Source organism: Crassostrea angulata, chromosome 4 (assembly GCF_025612915.1).
Source record: "Crassostrea angulata isolate pt1a10 chromosome 4, ASM2561291v2, whole genome shotgun sequence".
NCBI classification, from domain to species: Eukaryota; Metazoa; Mollusca; class Bivalvia; order Ostreida; family Ostreidae; genus Magallana; species Magallana angulata.
The window spans coordinates 10,222,418-10,245,292 of NC_069114.1; the positions used below are offsets into that span (position 1 = coordinate 10,222,418).

The window sequence follows — 22,875 nt, forward strand, 5'->3', positions numbered from 1 at the left end:
GAAAAAAATTCTAACTCCCGAGCCCCTTACTCAATCCTAATGAAATTTTGTGTAAATGTACCTCGGACCCCATTCTTATTGTCTGTGAAATATGCAGCGGATTGAACAATTAAGAAGAAATTCCTGAGATCAAATGGCGAGTATAGCCTGTACGGGGACTTAAAATATACACAGTACAAGGGATGTAAGCAGCCGCGTAATATATCTGTTGCATGTATATTTCTTGTTTTCCGTTTAGTCTGTATCTACGATAGCGTGTGAACTACTTATGAATGTTAGAACTGTGGAAATTACTGTCATCAAATTTTTACCGAATAAATTTACGTGTTACTGATATCGTTATTTCTACATTTATAAAGATTTTATCAATCCTGCTGAAATAAAACAGTCAAACATCATAGTAAACGACACGAAAAAACATTCTCAACACTGAAATACATGGGTAAACTGCATCAGTCATTGTTTTAGGACTTCCCCTAATTGCTGTTAACCGAATCCGAGATCCACACCTTAAAATTCTATTTTCGATTTATTTAAGACGAAAATCAAGCTAGAGTCTTTTCATCCCCCCCCCCCTCCAGACACAAACACGCATCAATATTTCAAATGACCTCGCACTGTTACCAAACCTGAATAGTCAAACATCTTACGCGTTGTTTTTCATCTCATACAAAAACTCAGCTCCTCTCCCGGGCGGAAACTCCCAAAATTCAAAGACAAATTCGGGAATTATTTCGCGTCAGCCATGTTTTGAGACAATTGCAAAGGCTGTGTGTTCTAATCTCGCCGGAGCCAAGTTTTGTTCTTTCTCTCTATTTCTTTCTCGCCTTTTTATTTAATTTTCTAACTAAAATATTCAACATAAAAGGGTGTTGGACTGTAGTACAAGTTGAAAAACACTCTTTAATTAAGATTTAGACAAAAACAGTCTTTTATTATTAGGGTCTTCCGTCTTCAGCGGACGGAAGACCTCCTCGTTGCTCGCAACGAGATCGTGTCTAGTTATTATTATTATTATTTTTTTCCACAAATTTTGTGCAAGAGATTTCTCAAAAACTATTCGACCGATTTCGACCATTTTTTCAGAGAAGATGAGTCTTGATGTAAACTTCATACGTTTTTGAGATTTTTCCTGTCGGCACTTCCGGTTCCGATTTATCGGCCATTTTGTACATTTTTACGACCTATTTTGTGCAGAGCTGATCTCAGAAACTATCAGAGATATGACTATGAAATTTTCAGGATAGGTAGTCTATAGCCTGAAATTGTGCACTATTATTTTGTTTTACGCCAGTGGCGCCATTTTTTGGAGCTCGCGTAGGCACGAAAATTGGGTACGAATTTTCATTCAAATTCTTCATACGTTTTCATCTGTATCTTTTTATCAGTTGATATTTTGTTAAGACATATATAACAAATATAGTAGATAATTAAACGTTCTTTCCAACAAAATCAAGAAAAAGGGGCTGGCCCCTTTTTTTAGGGGCCAAGACTCTCGTAAACTCTATTGCAAATAACTTAAAAACGATCAAAATTTGGTAATGCAATATAGAAGCAAAGTTGTTGATTGTAGCAATATTTATCAGGTAAAATCATTTTCACACCCATTTATGACGTAATTAGGGATTTTAAGGGGCCAAAGTACTTAAACTTTGATGCAATATATCTAGAGAAGGAGACATATTTTGTTAGGTAATGTAGAAAAGAAAATGTTTGCATTGATGATTCTAATCAATTCCACTAATCAAAACTCCAAAGTCTGTCCCCATTAAGGATCTATAGGGCTGGCCCCTAAAATATTCAATCATTTGTATCTCAAAAATGAACAACAATTTTAGATGGGTCTAAGAACAAAAAATGTTAGTATTCGTGAGAACTGTCGATTGAACTCAAGAAAAAGGGGCTGGCCCCTTAAATGAGAAGCCAAGACACTCGTAAACTATATTACAGATAACTTGAAAACAAGCAAGATTTCAAATATCTTTGGTACTTAGCCTTTTTTACAAAATTGATACCAGCGAGATTTTAGTCACTGTAAGTGATTGAGACAAAAACTTTTATAAATGATAGACAATCGATTGAAGATATATTTAACGGGTTTTCTTTTGTCAACCGTCACTTCCGGTACTCACCAGAAGAGTTCAAACAATTCATTTTTTTCACAAGTTTAACTGATTATCTTTGGTGTTTCATCTGCTATGATTAACAGTAGTGTACACTAAACATATGTATAAAAAACCCTAGCTTTTATTTTCATAAACCTCTTTTGTTCGTCCGTTTTCGGTCTCGAGACAAAAAACCTAGATTCACCAAGATCGCAGATTTGGCAGAGAATATCGATATTTCATCGTATCATATGAAAACAAAATCGGACGGAAGACCTACTCGTTACTCGTAACGAGATCTAGTTAAGGTCTTCCGTTTCCAACGGAAGACCTTCTTGTTATTCTTCGGTTTCTTTTTCCCTATTCTTATTATTATTATTTTTTCCCCTTTTTTTGTGCACGCGATTTCTCAGAAACGGCTTGGCCGATCTCAATCAAATTTTAGGATGTGATAGATAGTGGTCTGAACTTGATTGGAAATTTTTTGTATTGATGACGTCACATCCGTTTTTGAGATATTGAGATTTTTCTATTTTTTATATGGGTATTTTGTCTTCTGTTGTTCTCCTAAATTATAAGAGATATTAAACTCAAATTTTTACGGTAGGTAAAGGAAAGATTGAAGTTTTGCATGATTGTTGTTTTGTATGTTTAGCACTACTGGCGCCAAAGCTCGCTATGGCTCGAAAATTGACATTAAAAAAGCGTCGTGAATTTTTGTGTTTTTCTCTCTTTATCTCTTTTCTGGAAAATATTTTGTTAAAACATGTAATGAAAAAAAGGTTTATATTTACAAGACCTTTCTGCTGATATCAAGAAAAAGGGGCTGGCCCCTAATATTAGGGACCTAAAGGGCTCTAAACTATTTTACCCATAACTCTTTACCGAGGGATATTTTGTAATAAATTATATAATCAAATATGTTTATCTTACAGATATGAAGCCAAGCAGTAAAACGATTTTCTCATATGTTACGTAATTAGGGATTTTTAGGGGTCAAAAGTCCAAAACTTTGACCACCTATATCTCAAAACGGAAACATATTTTGAAATGCAGTATAAAAGAAAAGATGCTCAAAATGATGTACTTAACACCATGCAACCTAAAAAATTTGGTTCAGCGGCCCCAATAAGGAGATAAGGGACCGGCCCCTAAAACATTCTTTCTCAGATATCTCAAGAATGGTAACGAATTTCTGAACACTTGTTGAACAAAATGTCTTTATAATCAACTGACCTTTCATTTGATACCAAGAAAAAGGGGCTGGCCCCTAATATTAGGGACCTTTAGGGCTCTAAAGTCTTTTTACTATAGTTCTTTACTGATGGATATTTTGGAATAAATTATGAAGCAAATATGTTTATCTTACAGTTATGAAGCCAAGCAGTATAACGATTTTCTCATATGTTACGTAATTAGGGATATTTAGAAGTCAGAAGTCTAAAACTTTGACAACCTATATCTCAAAATGGAAACATATTTTGAAATGCAGTATAAAAGAAAAGATGCTCAAAATGATGTCCTTAACAACATGCAGCCTAAAAAATTTGGTTCAGCGGCCCCAATAAGGAGATAAGGGACCGGCCCCAAAAATATTCTTTCTGAGGTATCTCAAGAATGGTAACGGATTTCTGAACACTTGTTGAACAAAATGTCTTTATAATCAAATGACCTTTCATTTGATACCATGAAAAAGGGGCTGGCCCCTAATATTAGGGACCTAGAGGGCTCTAAAGTCTTTTTCCTATAGTTCTTTACCGAGGGGTATTTCGTAATAGATTATGAAGCAAATATGTCTATCTAACAGTTGTGTAGCCTAACATTATAATGATTTTTCTTATGTGTTACGTAATTAAGAATTTTTAGGGGTCAAAAGTCCAAAAATGTGATAAACTATATCTCAAAAAGAAAAAATATTTTGAAATGCAGTATAAAAGAAAAGATGCTCAAAATAATATACCTAATAACCTGCAACCTTACAATTTTTGTTCAGCGGCCCCAATAAGGAGATAAGGTCCGGCCCCTAAAATATTCTTTCTGAGATATCTCAAGAACGGTGACGAATTTCTAAACACTTGTTGAACAAAACTCTTACACCTGAAACAAAATAGTATCAGGCACTTTAAATGAAGATCCTCTTTTCCTGTTTAAATCATGTATAGCTGTTAAATAGCAAAATCAAGATCGAACATAAATCTCAATTTCTAAAATCAGACGGAAGACCTCCTCGTTGCTCGCAACGAGATCGTGTCTAGTTATTATTATTATTCTTTTTTTGTCTTACAAATTTTGTGCAGGCGATTTCTCAGAGATGGGACGATCGATTTCTCTCAAATTTTCAGGACTAAAGCCTCTTTATCTGAAATTTATACCGCTGAAACAGATTTTGAAAATTCACTTCCGGTCGGAAGTTATCGTCAATAAACGATTTTAAAAAGTCAATTTTGTCGCTCAGGTTTTTCAAAAACGAGCAAAGATAGAGAGCTGAGAATTTCAGAGATGATAGATCTATCGATTTCCTGGTGCACCTCGGTATAGAGAATGTCCGCCGTCACTTCCGGTCGTCACCGGCAGGAATTTTGAAAAATTGAATTTTTTATTTTTTAATATTTTTCTTTGAAAATTTCACACCTTATAGTGACCCTTTCACTGATTCAGAATATGTAATTTGTTTTAAAATCGATCGAGGCATTCTCGAGAAATTAAACGTCAAAGTCCTGAAGCGAGAGTCCGAGTAGCTCAGTCGATATAGTCGTGGACATGGCCCAGGCGACCCGGGTTCAAGCCTCGAGTGCCGCAAATTTTTTTTTCATTTTTTTCGCTTAGATCAACGATTTTATCTTTGAATTGATAAGTTTAATCTAATCTATTCAAAAATTGGACGGAAGACCCACTCGTTGCTCGCAACGAGATCGAATCTAGTTCTATTTCTGTTTCTATCATTTCACTATGAATTTCATTAACATTTACGGTTGCAAATGGCATTTCACGTAAATTGTTTCTTTCTTTTCGATCTTTGTTGAACTTTTTGATGCGATCTCTATCCCGAGTTTGTTTTCTGTCCGATTTTCTTTTCCCGACTTCTTCTGTCTGTGTTCCAAAAGTGCGACTTGTAACAGAAGAGACGACGTTGATGGCAGCTCCGGAATTCCTAGTTCTGCACATCCGCGCATAATGTCCTTTTCTACCGCACTTGAAACACTGAGATGAAATGGCGCTGCAGATGTTCCATCCATGCCTTAATCCGCAGCGTCCACACGGTTGTAGAGGGAAGCGCGGCCGGACTGGATGCATCCAGGCAGAGCTTAGGGGAAAGAAGAATTCCATGGATTGGGGATTGTTCGCTGCTGTGAGTAGGTGCTGGGATCTAACTACTACAAAGTATATGTAGCAGCCCCGGGTATCTTTACCCTTAGGAATTCTCCACCAAATATGACCGGTAGAAATACACAAGTCGATTTATCTAATAACGATTTATTAAAGGTCCAAACTTGTCGTTTCTACACGATCTATGCAGTCGGCATGGACAATACAAGGTCCAGTCTCCAACTGACGATCATTGTGGATAACGACTAATTTATAGGTAAAACATACATACAGGTGTAAATTAATAGAGTTACTCTTGACACAATAGATAATTAATTAAAAGGATTACTCGGGATTAATAATTAGTTCAATAACAGGTGAAAATCATGACCCTCGGGGGTAGGGTCGAGCCACAATGGGGGGGGGGGGGGTCAAAATTTTACATAAGAATATATAGAGTAAATATTTAAAGATCTTCTTCTCAAGAACCATTCGTCCAGGAAAGCTTAAACTTATATGGAAGCATCGACAGGTAGTGTAGATTCAAGGTCGTGAAAATCATGACTCCCGAGGGTAAGGTGAAGCCACAATGGGGGATTTAAATTTTTACATCTTAAAATCTTTAAATCTTTAAAAATCTTTTTCTCAAAAACATTAGGCCAGGAAAGCTGAAACCTGTATAAAAGCATCCTCAGGTAGTGTAGAGTCAAAGTTATGAAAATCATGACCTTTGGGGGTAGGGTGGGGCCATAATGGGGGATTTAAATATTTTTTATCTTAAAATCTTTAAAAATCTTTTTCCTAAAACCATTAGGTCAGGAAAGCTGAAACTTGTATAGAAGCATCCTCAGGTAGTGTATAATCATTGTCGAATATCATACAGTCAGGTAGTGAGATTTCAATTTTATTTAAATCATGATTCAGGAGGGGGGGGGGGGATAGGAAGGGGTCACAATGGGGAGGGGGGGGCGGCAAATTTTTACATAGGAATATAGAAAAATTTTATTTTCTAAAAAAAACATTTGCCTACAAAAGATGTTACTTTAGTGAAAGCAACTTCCAATAATGTAGATTCAATTTTGTTCAAATCACAATCTTTAGGAGTAGTATGGGGCCACACTGGGGATTCAGTTGTACAAAGGAAAACATTTTAATTATTCACAAAACTGAAATATTATTATATATGCTTTTACTTCAAGAATTTTTATATATTGCTGATTCTTTAAAATGTTAATTAAACTTTGGCCCCTAGACAACGATTGAGCCTCACAAGGGGTTCAGAGTTTGATGTAGCTTTATATCATGTATATAAACAATAATTATTGTTAAGGGTCTTTTTGAGAACTGCAATGCTTAATGTGATATGACTATAAAATCCTGTTAGAAAAGGGACTTAATTATAAATATAAGAATATCCAGGGGGAAAACAGAGTTTTTTTGTATAGGATATATATGTATTATATCACATTGTCCAAATATTTTGTATTATGACTCCATAAGCTGATTTTATCATGCCTATTGTTGCTCAGGTGAGCGATGTGACCCATGGGCCTCTTGTTTTGAATGCATTTTGTGATCAAATCTTCATAATCAAATGTACTGTAGTGTTTTTTTAACAATTCACATATATTTCATACAAATATAAATATAATTTCATGTGTTCTTAATATGCATCTCTATCTGGAATGATTTGAGTGAATAAAAAACACCAATACAAATATGGTCAATGAAGCAGTAAAGTGAGTACTCTACTTTTTACGCAAGCGCAACTTTTCTTACGCCTGCCATGTGTTGACAATAAAGAGGGGACATGTTAACTTCTTCGCGAATATACCAAAAAACAAAATTTTCGTCCTATATTGAGGGCAGTCGACAGGTTCTTTGTTCTTTTAGATTTGATTATTATATATGATTTGAACATCGCTTAATAATTCATGTTTCTCCTTCAAAAATTTAGAATATGAAACTCTTTTAAAATATTATAAAATTCGCCAAAAAAAAATTCATTTCATACATTCGAACATTTGACAATTCATAAGCATTCTTTTGGAGCTCTATATATTCTGAGTTCCAAATTGTATCAACTTAACGATCTTAATTTCCATGGTCTCAACGTAAAAAGAAAAAGAAAAGAGAATTGGAAAACCAACTAGAGCAAAGCTCGTTGCACAACAACGAAAAGTTCTTCCGTTGCAGTTGCGAGGCGAAAAAGAACGACTGGCGAATGACTGTTTTTTAAATGTTATGTATTATACGAGATTTTAATTGACAGAGAGACTTGGTAATAGACTAGGTCAATTAATAATTGTTCATGATTAATCATGTTAATTAACAGTTTCTAATCAAACGTTGATCTGAGTAAAATGTTTGTTAATTTTAATAAAATCAAAGAGCTCATATGATTAAATGAGCAAACTATCAAGATTAAAATCCATGCTACATTTCAACAGTTTAAGCCATCCATTAGGTTTCGCAGCCCCCCCCCCCTCTCACCCCCCATGCCCGATTAAACTAATTAAAGCATCCTACATTTTAGAAACACCGTATCCATTTCAGTAGAGCACGTGCCCGACTTTTGAGGTATTGGTTTCTGTCTTTTTGTTGAAAAAATATTTGAAAGTAGCAAATCTAGGAGAGAGAGAGAGAGAGAGAGAGAGAGAGAGAGTTGGGGACTTGGAGGGAGACGTTATATCTTTCCAGGTAAAAGTGACATAGGCTTTCATCCATTTTTTTTGCATTGGCCATGTTTGCACAACCACTGTACATAGTTTGGCCAAGAGAGACCAATACCGGATTAACCTGTTTAAATTTATCAAATTATTAATAATAATCTATCTAGAATATTTGGAACGTAAGTATTTTAAGTTTATTTTAAGCATATGGTTCAGTGCATTCGCATGCATAAGTGTATTAGTGACATTGATGCTGACAAGGCATCGTCGTTCGACTGATTAAACGAGCGTTTGGTGTAAACAAGACTGACATCAAAAATCGACGCTAATTAATCTGAAACAAGCTCTCTAAGATTCTTCACACTGATACGCAGTAAATCAGTTCTGTGAAATTGCATGTAGTTGAGAAAATGTTATTAAAAGATCCATGTTTTAGTAAGCTAAGTGAGATTATAATTATTATTTTGGTTCATCTAAAAATATTAGGATATATAAGATCTCTATCGGAAATTCACTATCATTCGAAGATGTTCATAAATTATTTCAGGATATTTTTCGGGTTTTTTTTCAAAAGTATCAGCATGGGTTGCATTTGCGACTAAAATTGTGAACAATTCTATGTACTAATATTTTTTTGAATGGGTTATCAAAAACAGATACAATTCGGCATAAATCCATAAATTGGATGTGTGAACCAATGAAGGCTGCATGTGGTACAATGGGCTATATGCATAAATTTTGCTTTAATCTTCAGAAACATTCCATTATTTCAGTGAGTCTAAAGTCTCCGTGCAAATTTTCTTAAATATGCGGTGGGTATACACATGTACTATCCAATCTGTGCTCTAAACTCGGTCAAATGCAAATATATTGCAGTACATAGCATAACATGTACACAAACATTATACGGACTTATTATTTTTTAAACTCTGTTAAAGAAATTTATAATGACCACAGAATCCATAATTCTTTACTAATTCCACCGCCAATCATTGCGCATGTAAGCCTTGTACGTTAAATGTTAACTACCTTAGTAGTTCGTGTCGGATCGAAGACAATATTAAGTAAATCATAATAAAACACAAAATATTTAGTTAAGCATAGTGGTTCCTAGAGTCCGATACATTGTATGACATAAGGTACTTGTGTATTACATCACCGCAATTCGGTAGCCAATCCACGCTGGATGGCTCTCCTCGGCCACATGCTGGGGATGAGTTACGTAACCATATAAACAGAGGTAACAATAAATCAAAGTACTAATAGTGTCGGTTAAAGTTGGTGTTCAGTTTGTTCCATTCAAATTCATCTTTAAAATATTTGAATTCAAATAAAAGTCGCCTTACTGCATAAAATGGGTGCTCAGTTCAGCCTTTCACCTTCAACTGCAAACAATCAAATTTATTTTTAAGTTAGTGTAACTTTTGATTAAATATTATATCGTACTTCTCTTTTGGTTAACTTTTTCCAGGTTCTCTAACACGCCTAATTCGTATTTTCTCCCATTGAATTGACCTCTTCTAATGAAACGTCTGTTTTAAATTTTTTTATCCTTCTCTTCTTCTTTGGGTTCTCTAAAATCTGTTGATGCATCATTAGCCTCTTTCATGTCCATACAACTTAGAAAATTCGAGTCGTAGTCAGAAAACATTTTACAGTTTAATATTCCTTTAAGTGAAACTACATATAAATCATTCTAAATTTTTGATAATAAAAGCAGGAAAAATACGTACGTTTAACTTTGTTGCAATATCTAGGTTAGGGATACTGCTTTTGCAACCCACATATATTTCCGAGGAAATTAATCGTTAAAAACCGCAATTAGCATATCTCATATCCAGTGAGACAATTCTGATGGGGGTCGATAGAACAGGACGAGAGCATGGTAAATGTACTCTTTGTGATTGCACAGACTTTGAAGAAGATGATGATTTAGATTGTGCATACTGCGGAGACCCGCCCACAATACATGTTCTTATTTTGGATGTCAACAGCAAGAAACACAAATTAAATTAAATTAAATTAAATTAAACGAATAGCAACTGTTTACGTTTTTATTTTTGAAAACAGAAAGGATTTCAACACATTGTTTCTGTAAAAAAGGACTTTTTTTAGTGAACAAACACGTATTCCTGTGTCTTTTCGTTGATTTTCAGGATATAATATTTGCACTCTGTATGCCCGGCCTTTTATATCAGATTTTCACCATTCTCATTTTGATTGATGACCCGATGACACATGTAGTATACGCACTAATACCCGGAAAGAGTCAACGGATTTACATCAGATTCTTCACACTCCTCCACAACAATTTCAACGACCAGACCTTGGCTCCGTCCAGTTTCATAGCAGATTTTGAGACCACAGTCCACAACTCTATCTGAGAAGTGTTTTCTTGCATCACAACCAAGGGATGTTTTTTCCACTTTACCCAAGCAGTATGGAGTTAAGTACAGCTGACAGGACTACATAATTCATCAAAGAAGACGACAATGCGAGGACATTGGTAAGAAGAGCTACAGTTCCCCCCTCGTTCCCATAGACAGCATTGAGGAGGTCTTGTTTTGAGCCATTGAAGACAGAGGTGAAACAGATCTGACAGAGACGTTCACATACTAAGTGACAGAGCAGTGGGTTAATGGTGACAGCCTTTTGTAGAACCACTTTGGCAATGATGGACCATGCACCAATAACAGTTTAGAAGGTTGGCATGGAAAATTTAAGAGGATGGTTCAGCACGCTCGCCCCAACATCTACACAGTCAGCAAGATATCCAAGGACACACAGAACGCCAAAGAAATTCTACGGATCCAGAGAAGAGCAGGAGGAACTGTAAGCCCAACATCTAAGAAATATGCAACAATTAAGAGGAAACTACAGATGCTTAGAGATAGATATCAAGAGGGCATCAGTCTAGAATCTAGTCACGGCGCGGTGGGCAGCGGACGTGTTTTCGCTGACCTCTGTGGATATGACAATTTTTCGCCGTTAAAGATTATTACAGTCCTTGACCTAGTGTTAGTTCTTTCTGGAGCAACCTTCATGTCTAGGAAGGATTTATAGTGTAAATAGTGAGTGTATGTATATTTATTTTGATGCATTTGTAAATACGATTGTGACAACAAAGAGGCTTATACTACCTGGTGAGTACCTACTCACTCGTGTTGTTAACACCCGAACGTCTGTGTATATAGCATACGATTTTCTTTCTCATTAGACGTTAAAAAAAGTTTTAAAAATGGCACAAATGTTAAAACCAGTATATCTAAAAACAGTTAGCGTCCGTCAGAGAATGACGAGCGTATAACCAACTTTGGGCTGCTTCATTGTGTGTCGAAGATGCAGTTAAATGTATGCAATTAGATCGAGATCTGTGGCGGATTTACCTCAACAACGCCCCTAGCAGAAGCAAAATCTTACTGGAAGGTTTTGATTTCAAAAACCAGCATATTACCTATGATTCGAATCCGTATTCTGCGGGTTTGGAGAGTCCGAAAGATCAAGCAATCAAAGTGACCATCTGTGGCGTCCCCCTGTCTGTGGACGATTCTGCAATATACGAAATGCTATCGAAACTAAGTGTTGCTCAGAAAAGTGATTTGAAATATGAAAAAATCCGAAATCCGAAATCCCATCAATAAAAAAATGACCAATGTCTTAAACGGCAATCGTTTCATCTACATCGATCCGCCCTCAAGGGGGCCTCTTCCCCGTTTCAGCTACTGTGCAGGTGTGAAATGCAAAATTTTCCATCGCGGTCAAGATTTTGAAAAGCCAACGTTAACTTGTACAAATTGCTGGGAAGCTGGTCACCTGCAACTGCACTAACGAACCAGAATGTGCCGCATGCAAAAACGCCGGCCATGAGCTGGGCGCGCAGTGCTGTCCACAATACGTTTCTGGCAATCCAAAAAATGTTGAAGTTTTCAACGGTGATAAAAGCATCCTTTCTAATTTCTATCCCTGTCAAATTAATGTATTTGGTGAATCCTTCAGCTCTGCGGAACAAGCCTATAAACTCACCAAGGCCAATCGCACCAGAAATCTGATTGCAGCCGAAAAAATACGGGAGGCGAAAACAGCCCTGGATTGTAAAATGATCGGCAAGACCGTCTCCGAGTCTCCACAGTGGCGTCTTGAGGCCGAATCTGTGATGGAGGAGATCATCGATGCAAAAGTGAGCCAGCTTTCGGAAACGAAGAAGCTGCTTTCATCATCGTCATCTTTGCGCACTCCGTTTATGACCGGTACTGGGGCTCCGGATTGGACGCGGATAAAACTCTACATACCAATCCTGATACCTGGCCTGGCAGAAATGTCCTTGGAAAAATTATCAAGCAATGTGCTGAAAAATGCAGAGCTAGACCGCGAGCGTGGTCACAACCCCGGCATCAGCGCAAGACACGCCAGAATGAGATTGACAGCTACTGAGGGTAAATGTTATCAAATTTATTGACTATCCTGTCCAACATATTCTTTGTTTTTGTTCTTTTTTTTTATCTTCATTTTTCACTTGATAATTGTTCATTTCTTATTTGTCTACAATGTCTAGTATAAAATGTCTATCACTTAACTGTAGAGGGTGAAACGATTCTAACAAAAGATTAATATTGTATGATTGGCTGAAAGACACAGATTGCGACATTACCTTTTTGCAAGAAACACATTTTGTATCAGACAAGGAGGCTAACTATAATGCTAGATGGTTAGGTTCTTCATATCACTGTTTTTCTCACTCTCCGTATTCCAGAGGTGTCACAATATTGTTTAGAAAAGAATTCTCCTTTAAGATCCTTAACCAACACAGATCTGATGATGGCCGTATACTTTTATTGAATATCTTACATGACAACAAAATTATAACACTTACTTATATATACATGTATGCACCAAACGCCGAAAAACTAAGGTCTGACTTCTTTAAAAAAGTTTCTAAATGGATATCTCAATATAGTTCGAACGACGAAAATATCATTCTTGTTGGTGATTTAAATTGTGATACAGCTAGCAAAAAAGACAAGAGTTCAAAATTAATGCAAGATATAATTACTAAATTTTCTTTTATCGATCTCTGGTCAGAATTAAATCCCCAGAAAAAAGGTCTTACTTGGTGTGATGGGCAAAATATAGCTAAAAGTAGAATTGACTATGTATTTTTCACGGACAACTTCTGTTATAAACCCGTAAAAATGTTTATACGCAAACCCCCAAACGTTTCCAAGGTCAGATTAACTGATCATCTTGCTCTTATTTTTAAATGTGAAATTTCCGACAACAAGCGCGGAAAAGGTTTCTGGAAATAAAATACTTCGATCTTGAAAGAATCGTCATACTAGCTGTAACTTAATAAAAAAAAAATTTGACAAATTATCTGACGATATAATGCAAACTTCAAATCATAAAACGAAGTGGGAGCTCATAAAAATTAAAATAAACAAAATAAGCATAAAGTATTGTTAAAACAGGTCCAAGAATTTTCAGAAACGTATACACGAAATAGAAAACGAAATAGAGCAAATGGAAAATCAGCATTTTACCGAGATAAATATGATACGAAAAAAAGAACTTGACAATCAACTTGATAATATTTATGAAATAAAGGCTGAAGGAGCACAAATTCGATCGAGAGCTAGATGGTTGGATGAATGTGAAAAAAATACAGCATACTTTTTAAGGCTTGAAAATAAACACCAGTCACACAATGTTATAAACAGAGTACGAATCAACGACGAAATGTTTAGCAAAACCGGAGATATACTAAATCAGTTATGTAAATTTTATGAGAACTTATATTCATCACAGGGCATTTCAAATGAAAAGATTGGCGATTACCTACGGGATATAGAAGTAGACACTAAGTTAAGTGACGTAGACAAAGAGTTCTTTGATAAAGCTCCAACAATACAAGAATGCACTGAGGCCGTACTTGAAATGAAGAACAATAAATCTCCCGGACTTGACGGCTTGCCTGTTGAGTTCTATAAAATGTTTTGGAAACACCTAAAGCAATATTTGTTCGATGCGCTAATAAAATCTTTTGAGGATAAGGAACTAACAAAATACACAAAAATGCTCTGTTTTGTCTTTGATTCATAAGAAAGGAAAACTAGATGAACTTCAAAACTATCGTCCCATAAGTTTAACAAATTGTGATGACAAAATTATTGCTTGTGTTTTTTCTCGACGTTTAAAAAAAATTATAGACAAATTAATAAACCCCGATCAGTCTGGATACATCAAAGGACGTTATATAGGAATAAATGCTAGACTTATTTTAGATATTTTTGATTATTGGTAAAAAAGCAATGAATCAGGAATCCTCTTATTTGCTGACTTTCAGAAGGCATTCGATTCTGTTGAATGGGAGTTTCTGTTGCAGTCAATGAGGAAATTTAATTTCGGCGACAATTTTGTTAAATGGGTCAAAATTTTGTATACAAATCCTTATTTCTATATAAAAAAAACAATGGCTGGATCTCTAGAAAATGTCATATGTATAGAGGTATTAGACAAGGTTGTCCTGTCTCAGCTATTTTATTTCTTTTTGTAATGGAAATTTTATCAACAAGAATTAATAATTCTGATAGCGTTAAAGGATTTAAAATAAGCAACACACGAAATGAAATTAAATGCATACAACAGTACTTTCCCTGTTAAGGACATAGAATCCCTTCAGCATGTTATCAAAATTATTGAAAACTTTGGATCTGTATCAGGAACAAAATTGAATTTATCAAAGACTGAATGTATTCCTTTAGGGGCGCTTAAACATACTATGGAATACGAAACAACTCTTAAAGGTATAAAAATTAATTTTGAAACAATTAAATGTTTGGGTATATATATGGGGCATAATAAAACCGAAAATAATGAAAAAAACTGGTTATGTAAACTTAAGGAATTTAAAAAAATACTTGACTCTTGGCGAAGTAGAAAATTAACTATTTTTGGAAAATGCCAGCAAGGTCTTGTACACGGCTACTATTTTAAAAAACCCTGAACAATCTTTCATAAAGAGTATTAATAAAATAATGTTCTCCTTTATTTGGGGAAATCGAGAGCGGATCAAGCATAACACCTTAATTAGAAACATAAATGAAGGCAGCATTAGTATTACAGACTTTGAATCAAAACTCAAAGCTATAAAAGCTTCATGGGTTTCGAAAATTATTCAAAATAGAAGTAGCCTATCTTCACTCTTAAATGCATGTGTAGTTAAACATAATATCGATATTCCATTTTTGATCAATTCAAACATTACAAAATACGAAAAATTTAAATTAAACTCCCTCCCTATATATGTTCTATAAAGAGGTCCTTGTGGCCTTTAACGAATGCAAAGATATTTCATTAACCAATTTTGCTAATCAAAATATCTGGTTCAATAAAAACAAATGTTTTAAAGGTAAATTTTTTCCAAGTTGGACTAAAGGTGGTGTAGTACTAGTAAAAGACCTTTTTAATGAGAATGGCTTCAAAACAATAAACGACATAAAAGAATGCTTGGCATAAACAAGCAATTTTTTATGTGAGTACTTCATAGTTAAAGTTGCACCTTTCAAGAATAGATTTACAAACCATAAATTTCACGAATTCGCTCACGAAGTTACATTTCTATTTTGAAGGAAAGCTAGAAGATACTTCAAATAAAAAGTCTAAATTTTTCTACAATATTCTTATTAACAAGAAATCCCAAAAACCTATTATGGAAAATATATGGTGTAAGTTGCATAATAAAGTTGCACCTTTCAAGAATAGATTTACAAACCATAAATTTCACGAATTCGCTCACGAAGTTACATTTCTATTTTGAAGGAAAGCTAGAAGATACTTCAAATAAAAAGTCTAAATTTTTCTACAATATTCTTATTAACAAGAAATCCCAAAAACCTATTATGGAAAATATATGGTGTAAGGAATTCCAAATAGACAAGTACTACTTTAATATAATCTACAAGAACAAGATTCGATCACTATTTGATAAATCTGTATCAGAGTTTAATTATTATTACTTCACAACTTGTTGACCACGAATCTATCGGTTAGTAAATGGGATAAAAACATTAATGGGAACTGTAATAATTGCAATACGCCAGAAAATATAAAACATCTTATCTACGAGTGTGACTTGATAATGCCACTTTGGCGGAAAATTTCTATGATACGAAATATTGATGTTACATGGAAATTGATTGCCGTTGGCTTTATTTTCACGAGCAACAAATATACTCTTATCTTAGACAACACTTTGTCATTCATTGCATGCAAAATTTACAAATATAAAATGAAACGTAGAATCTTAAACGAACATGTGTCATCTGAAGATATGCGCTGTTTTTAAAAAAAATGCGCTAATGCAATTGTATCTTACTATTAAAAAATCAAAATGTGTAAATTTAAACTTTAGCATTCTTGAAAAATTATAAATTAGTATATGATAAATGAAATATTATAAACTTTATTAATGTACTATTGTAATGTACAAGAGGGAGACCTGCCCCTCTTCACATATATGCGGTAGGCAATTTTGTACTGTGATGTTGTTGTTAGTCCTGCCGCATATTTGCTTTATGTTCCGATTGTATATTTATTGCTAAAATATTTTATTGAACATGTATGTTCCACAAATATATGTACAATATTGATACGATTATTATATCAATTGACTGAATGATACCTCCCCGAATAGTACTCTTAATTTACTTTACTATTACTTGTATTACATTTTGCTATTTCATTTCTACGTCTATTTACGCTTAAAAAATACAATTATAAATACTGAAGAAAACAGATAATTTGTACGTTATATACAGATATATGATTCATTTATACCGCTGAATAGCATTACTGATCCAGGGGCCCCTGGCACCCCAGGTGATGTATATCTAGAGAGCCTCTGCGGAGGTATTATCTCGCATCCAAATGTAAAAAAAAGAGGGCATCATCGACCTTATGACACCGCATCGGAACTATTACATTTTGGATATGGATCTAATGACAGTGACTGATAGTGCTTTTAATTAGAACAGTACTTTGTGTAAATAATACAATTTCAAAATGTTTATCAATTATGCATGCTACCAAGTTGTTACAATTGAAATATTGGTGCTTTGTTACATGTAAATACTTCTTTATAATATATCTAAAGAGTGCTACTTGTTTTAAAAAATGACTCAAAGCTGAATTTTTGTTTTGTCTTGAAAACATCAAATTTATATAAATATATATAAACATGCATGTCTATACATTGTTATTTGAATAAAAATATAACAAAAACTGCATTATTGTTTGTGCTTTAAAAAAGTTTACTTTATAGGAACATGCTTTAATTATGATGAATTTATGCTTTAAAATTGATGAAAAAAATACGGGTGTACACAGGTAAAGTCTACCTGTACCCCTTTAGAGGGCATCATAATTGGCTAGTAATATAATTAGATGTTTGTTTCGGGGAGTAGCCGTTCGGTCACCGTGTGTAACGTACATAGAAAACCCATTTTAATTACCCTCTCCTTTGGGTTCAAATGTGATTTCTGTGTAGTATTTGAAACAATTTTTCCATGTTAATTATACAATACAAGCTAGCATGGTTATTTTTTTTTCAACTTCATAAACATCGTCCCATTGAACTTGATTTTTTTTTTTAGAAACTGATTAATTTATATCCATTCGTAAGAAAATTCGTATAAAAAAAGTTAACAGAAATGTTTCTGATATTTCTGCATGGCGGAGGGTTTTGCTAGGATTTTTCAGGTCTTATATTTACAAATATTTGAAAATTAAAAATCCTCCCCTGAGCCCCCACAATGGCTGCCCAGACCCCTTGCCTGAGACTACCGCCCCCTTTAACTTCAAAACCTGGATCCTCCCCTGTACTATAGCTAACTTATAGGGTCCTCCTCCTTCACTTCTTAAACAAAACTATGAATACAAAAACAATTATACTTGGTTTATTTGTTTTATTCATATATTAAGAAGATAAACGACTTTCTGAAAGATTAATAATGATAATACAGTATCGCAGTATAGTATTTTCTGTGACAACATTATTTGAAACTTGATATAAATGCATGCACTTTCAACAATTCATTTTCTTTTATGTATGATATGATGTCAATGTGTTTATCGATGACTTCTTAGTTTGACTCCTCTTCTCTCCAATTCAGAAGCACGGTATTTCTGTTCTTAAAGTTCAGGTTTTTCTTTTCATCATCGATCATTTTCATCTTTTATATCCACAGGATCCCCAGGATAAGAGTGTGTGTAACTTGACACCAATGAGAACATCATATATAAAAATACTAAAACACTAGATTTTGACCCGTGTGTGCACGGGTTGACATAGCATATGATATCGGACATTATCGACAAACCGTATATATTGTTGATATTTGCATAACCAAGTTTTAATCCTAATGCTATTAATTTCACTACATTCTGCTGAGTTGTAATAATGTAACTGTGTCTGGGGAAAGGCCTTCACCACAGTTAAAATGCATCCAATATACATGTACCCGTAATGTAGCAGAAAATTGCAGAATCGCTCCAAAACGATTTTGGAGAAAATTAATAAAGTTGCACTGAAAATAACAGTCAAATTGTTCATAACAAACAATTTTGAAGCTGTAAATACTTGTGCCTTTTTCGAAAAGTTTATTTCTATAATTGCAGAATTCAACGTTTCTTCAACAAACGTTTTTTACACACCATGTTGACATTCGAAACTCTCGTGATTTTTTTTTATGGTATATGCACTGTGATAGAGTTATCTCCCGTATTTACTTTGATGAACAAGAAAAAAAATTCGAATGAAAATATAAACGCATTTGTTTTATCGTCTCTGAGTTTATCCATGCAAATGTAATATTGTGGAAACATAAAGTAAAGAGCCTCCCGTGATTTAGCGTGAATGTAATGCGCATGCGCAAAATTGTAAAATCCAAAAAATTCAGATGATTTTCGGAATATTTTCAGGAATTTTCGTTGAATATTAATCAGCGAAGCTTGATTGAGAAAAAATAAAAAGAAATTGGTAATCTTCAAGTATCAGTGATGTTTAGAATATATAAAACAAAAGACAGTACTCCTCCGATTAATCGGTATTAAAGCCCAAAAATTCGAGTCTATTATTTTAATATAGTAGTATAGATAACAGGTACCAGCTGAAATGAAAATAATTTTTCAGTAAATTTAACATGTAATCAAAATAACTAAAAGATTGAAATTAAAGAAGTATTCCGACAATTTGACAAACAATGAAGTTATTTATCTTAATGAACAGTTCATTCTATTTTAAATACAGCTTTAGAACAGTTTTTACAGCCACCAGGAGGCGGTCCGTTATTTGATACACATTTAAATATTGTAACTGCGTTTCTGCGTGATAATTTCTTTTTAATGAATTCGTATTATGCTCATTTTTATGAATTAAAAGTAAATTTGCACGTAGACATATGTTTTATGCACGTAGAAATATGTTTTATGCCTTTTAAAAAATATAACATATTTTTTGTTTTACTCGTAAATGAAAAGTTGGTCACAGACTGTCCTGTTAGACGTGTTTTTATCGAGACTATAATATATTTGGAAAATTTCGGAGTTGTTCATTGTATCGGGATTGGTATACGGGACATCCAAAAGATCTGAGATTCTAAAGACCTGAATGACATTAAATTTTACATAAATGATGTAATTAAATTTCTATGTGCTGCTTCAAATAAAATTACTTTGTGTGTGAATTTATTATATTGCCATGTGCTTTGTGGTAGAAAATTATCATGAAATGACATCCATATCAATTATTTACGCAAAAATATGAAAGAACTGAAAATCTGAATGGACCTGAAAATTCGAGCTACCTGATTTATTTTTAGTTCTTTTAAAATAACCATGATTATTTTCATAAACTGAAGGGTAGATAAAATTTATAATTCCATTTAGGAAAAAAATTATCCAGCTTATTTTTTACCTTTAAAATTGAACAGATTCTACTGGATGAGCATGATCTTAACATGTACCTTTAAAATAATCCATTTCTATTTTATGATGCGGTCCATTGAAATTATATAAACTAATGCATTACGTTTTAATTAAATGCAATGCAACAAAAAAAATCAAGATGATTTGAAAGATATATTTTCAAAGAGAATAATAATGAATTGAATTTTGTATAAATCAATGTTTTCTCCATTACTTAATTCATACTAAAGTAATGATCATACAACTACCGTTAGAAATGCTTACAGTAACGATTTCTATTCTTAATAATAATAGTAAAATGTTAAACTTCAAAACGTGTTGCTGAAAATATAGTAATTAAAATTAAAATCTACCATTTAAAATTAGTACAGCCAACTCCTTATGTTCTTCTTTGTTGTGTGTTTTTTATGTTAACAACCAATGATGATTCACATGTAACAATTATATTTTTGCAGCCCATTTGACGCTTGCGTCAATATGATTTCTTGTTTGATTTGATTTGAAATGATCAACACCCTTTCCCATATTATGTGAAAGATTACTTGGACCTCTTTTTTTTACTCGGCAAAACCTTAAAATTGCACCTACCTCTCTCTCTCTCTCTCTCTCTCTCTCTCTCATTAATGATTTATGTAGCTATACAAGATAAGTACATAGCTAGTACAGTTACATTGTACAGTGATATCATGTTAATATGTTCAATGTTGATGATCAAATTTTATTCATGAAATATTCAAATACATTTTAAATAACAATTGTTTTAATCATTTTCAAACATTGTACAATTCATACATGATGATGCTTTCCCTAATTGAACTGTCTCAAACAAAACAAACATATTATTATTATTATTAAGTATTATCAAAATTTCAGTGATGCATTATTCTACTTATAATAAAGATACAGATCATTTATTGTAACTCAGAGTCCAGAACAGACAGGTACATGACATATTATTTTTATTACAAGAGAAAGACATGCCAATAAATAGTGTAAAATTATTGAATTATAGCAAATGACAATGTTAATTACAACAATAGTTCACGCGATCAAATTCAGCGTAATTCACAGCATTAAGTGAGTATATGTAAACATAAATGTGTGCGTTTTCACCGTCATTCATAATTGATGCGTGTATAGCTTAAAGTTTTAAGATTTTTAGTTTTCACAATTTGATTATAATCTATTAAACAATTCCATATAAGATGCATGCAAGTAAAAACTTATGAAAATTGTAGATAGACTTGCATTTGATCATTTTAGTTGAATACATTAGATATTAAATATAAATAAGATTGTTGTCATTTAACTAAAAATGTCATTTTTAAAAATCTATTCAAAGTCCTTGAAATTGCGTGTGATCCTTTTCATTTCAGTTCTAGGGTATACTGTATGAAATGTTAATGTGGTAATTGCATGTTTATATGGCGTGACAGGTGTTGTATCAGTACTTATATAAATCAACAGAGGAAAACTTACTTGTATCCATTGTTTATTCAGAAATTCAAGAAAATGTTGCTGAATTTGTTGTTAGCGTTGTCGTTCAGTTTACGTGGATTAGCGTACGCCGGAAACAAGTCAAAGACAGACACAGGGACAAAGGTTGGTTTGTTGAAGTCGTTAATTTACGATAACGCCAAGGCAACGGTTACCCTGGATTCTTCAGCCCTAAAACAACTGATTCAACTGTCTTCAGATAACTGTAAGTCAAAGATTAAATCTAATTTAAAAGTCATTCTATAAATGTTAATCAAATCTCAGCTGATTCTAATTATGTGTTTTGTTTAAGATTCTTCCATCACAGTGCGGCGAATCAGCTTTTCCGTAAACTTAAGATCGAAGGAACTCAAGCTTGGAGCTGGACAAACGGTGAAATATGACGAAGTACTCACAAATGAAGGGAACGGATATGACGACAGAACGGGAGTGTTCACGTGTCCTGTGGCGGGAACCTACATGTTTGTTGTCGACTCTTTATCCCAACCTGGGATCTGGTTACATATGAAAGTCAACAAAAACGCAGTCGGTAAACTCCACGTGTCTTCTAGTGGATACAATGGAAACCCATTAATCCAAATAAGCAGGACAGTAATTGTTCGGCTCAAACCAGGGGACCATGTCAAAATTGAAAATGCTTCAAACAACGGTGTGATATACCATGACATATTCTCAGGATTTACAGGAACATTCTTGAATTGACCAAGGATTAAGTTGCATGTAAACATACATTATATCAGATATAAGATTCTTATTCCTTATAATTTGAAATTAACCTCATAAATCATATCTAATCCAGATAAAATCAGGTTATAATGAAAGCATGTTGTCATGATCTTAAATGAATAAAAAAAAACTCATTAGGAGTAAATAAATATGTATGCAAGACATTGAATTATGAAAGTGGATAGATTCGCTAACACTTGTAACTTTTTTATAATCGTGTAATAGTTTCACTTTTCAAAATTATATAATAATCGTCATACGATGATCATTACCATATCATTCACAACTGATATTCATGTTTTAATAGGTAATCAATATTATTAATACTAAGAAGCGCAGGTTTAAAGCTCATAGCAATATTGAAGAATCCTCATCTTCAACTGTGATTCAATTTTTTTTTAATTTCTTTATTGCAAAGACATACGTCTTATAGCACTTACATGTATAAATGTGAACAATACATGAATAAATAATAATAATAATGGACGGTCAGTCCTTACAAATCTATAGAATAATTTGTATTTGGAGAATGAAATAACACATATATTATATATATATTGATAGTAATAACAATTGAAATCAGCAAATGA

The 22,875-nt window shown here is 33.6% G+C and overlaps 1 protein-coding gene across 1 annotated transcript; it reads left to right on the forward strand.

The window, feature by feature from the left end:
• The first annotated feature begins 5,050 nt into the window (after positions 1-5,050).
• Positions 5,051-22,616, forward strand: LOC128181487 (uncharacterized). The gene is made up of 4 exons (XM_052849909.1): positions 5,051-5,486; positions 12,080-12,516; positions 21,597-21,764; positions 21,852-22,616. Exons 1-4 carry the CDS (start codon positions 5,317-5,319, stop codon positions 22,259-22,261), a joined length of 1,185 nt encoding a protein of 394 aa, XP_052705869.1. The 5' UTR covers positions 5,051-5,316; the 3' UTR covers positions 22,262-22,616.
• The last annotated feature ends 259 nt before the right edge of the window (positions 22,617-22,875 follow it).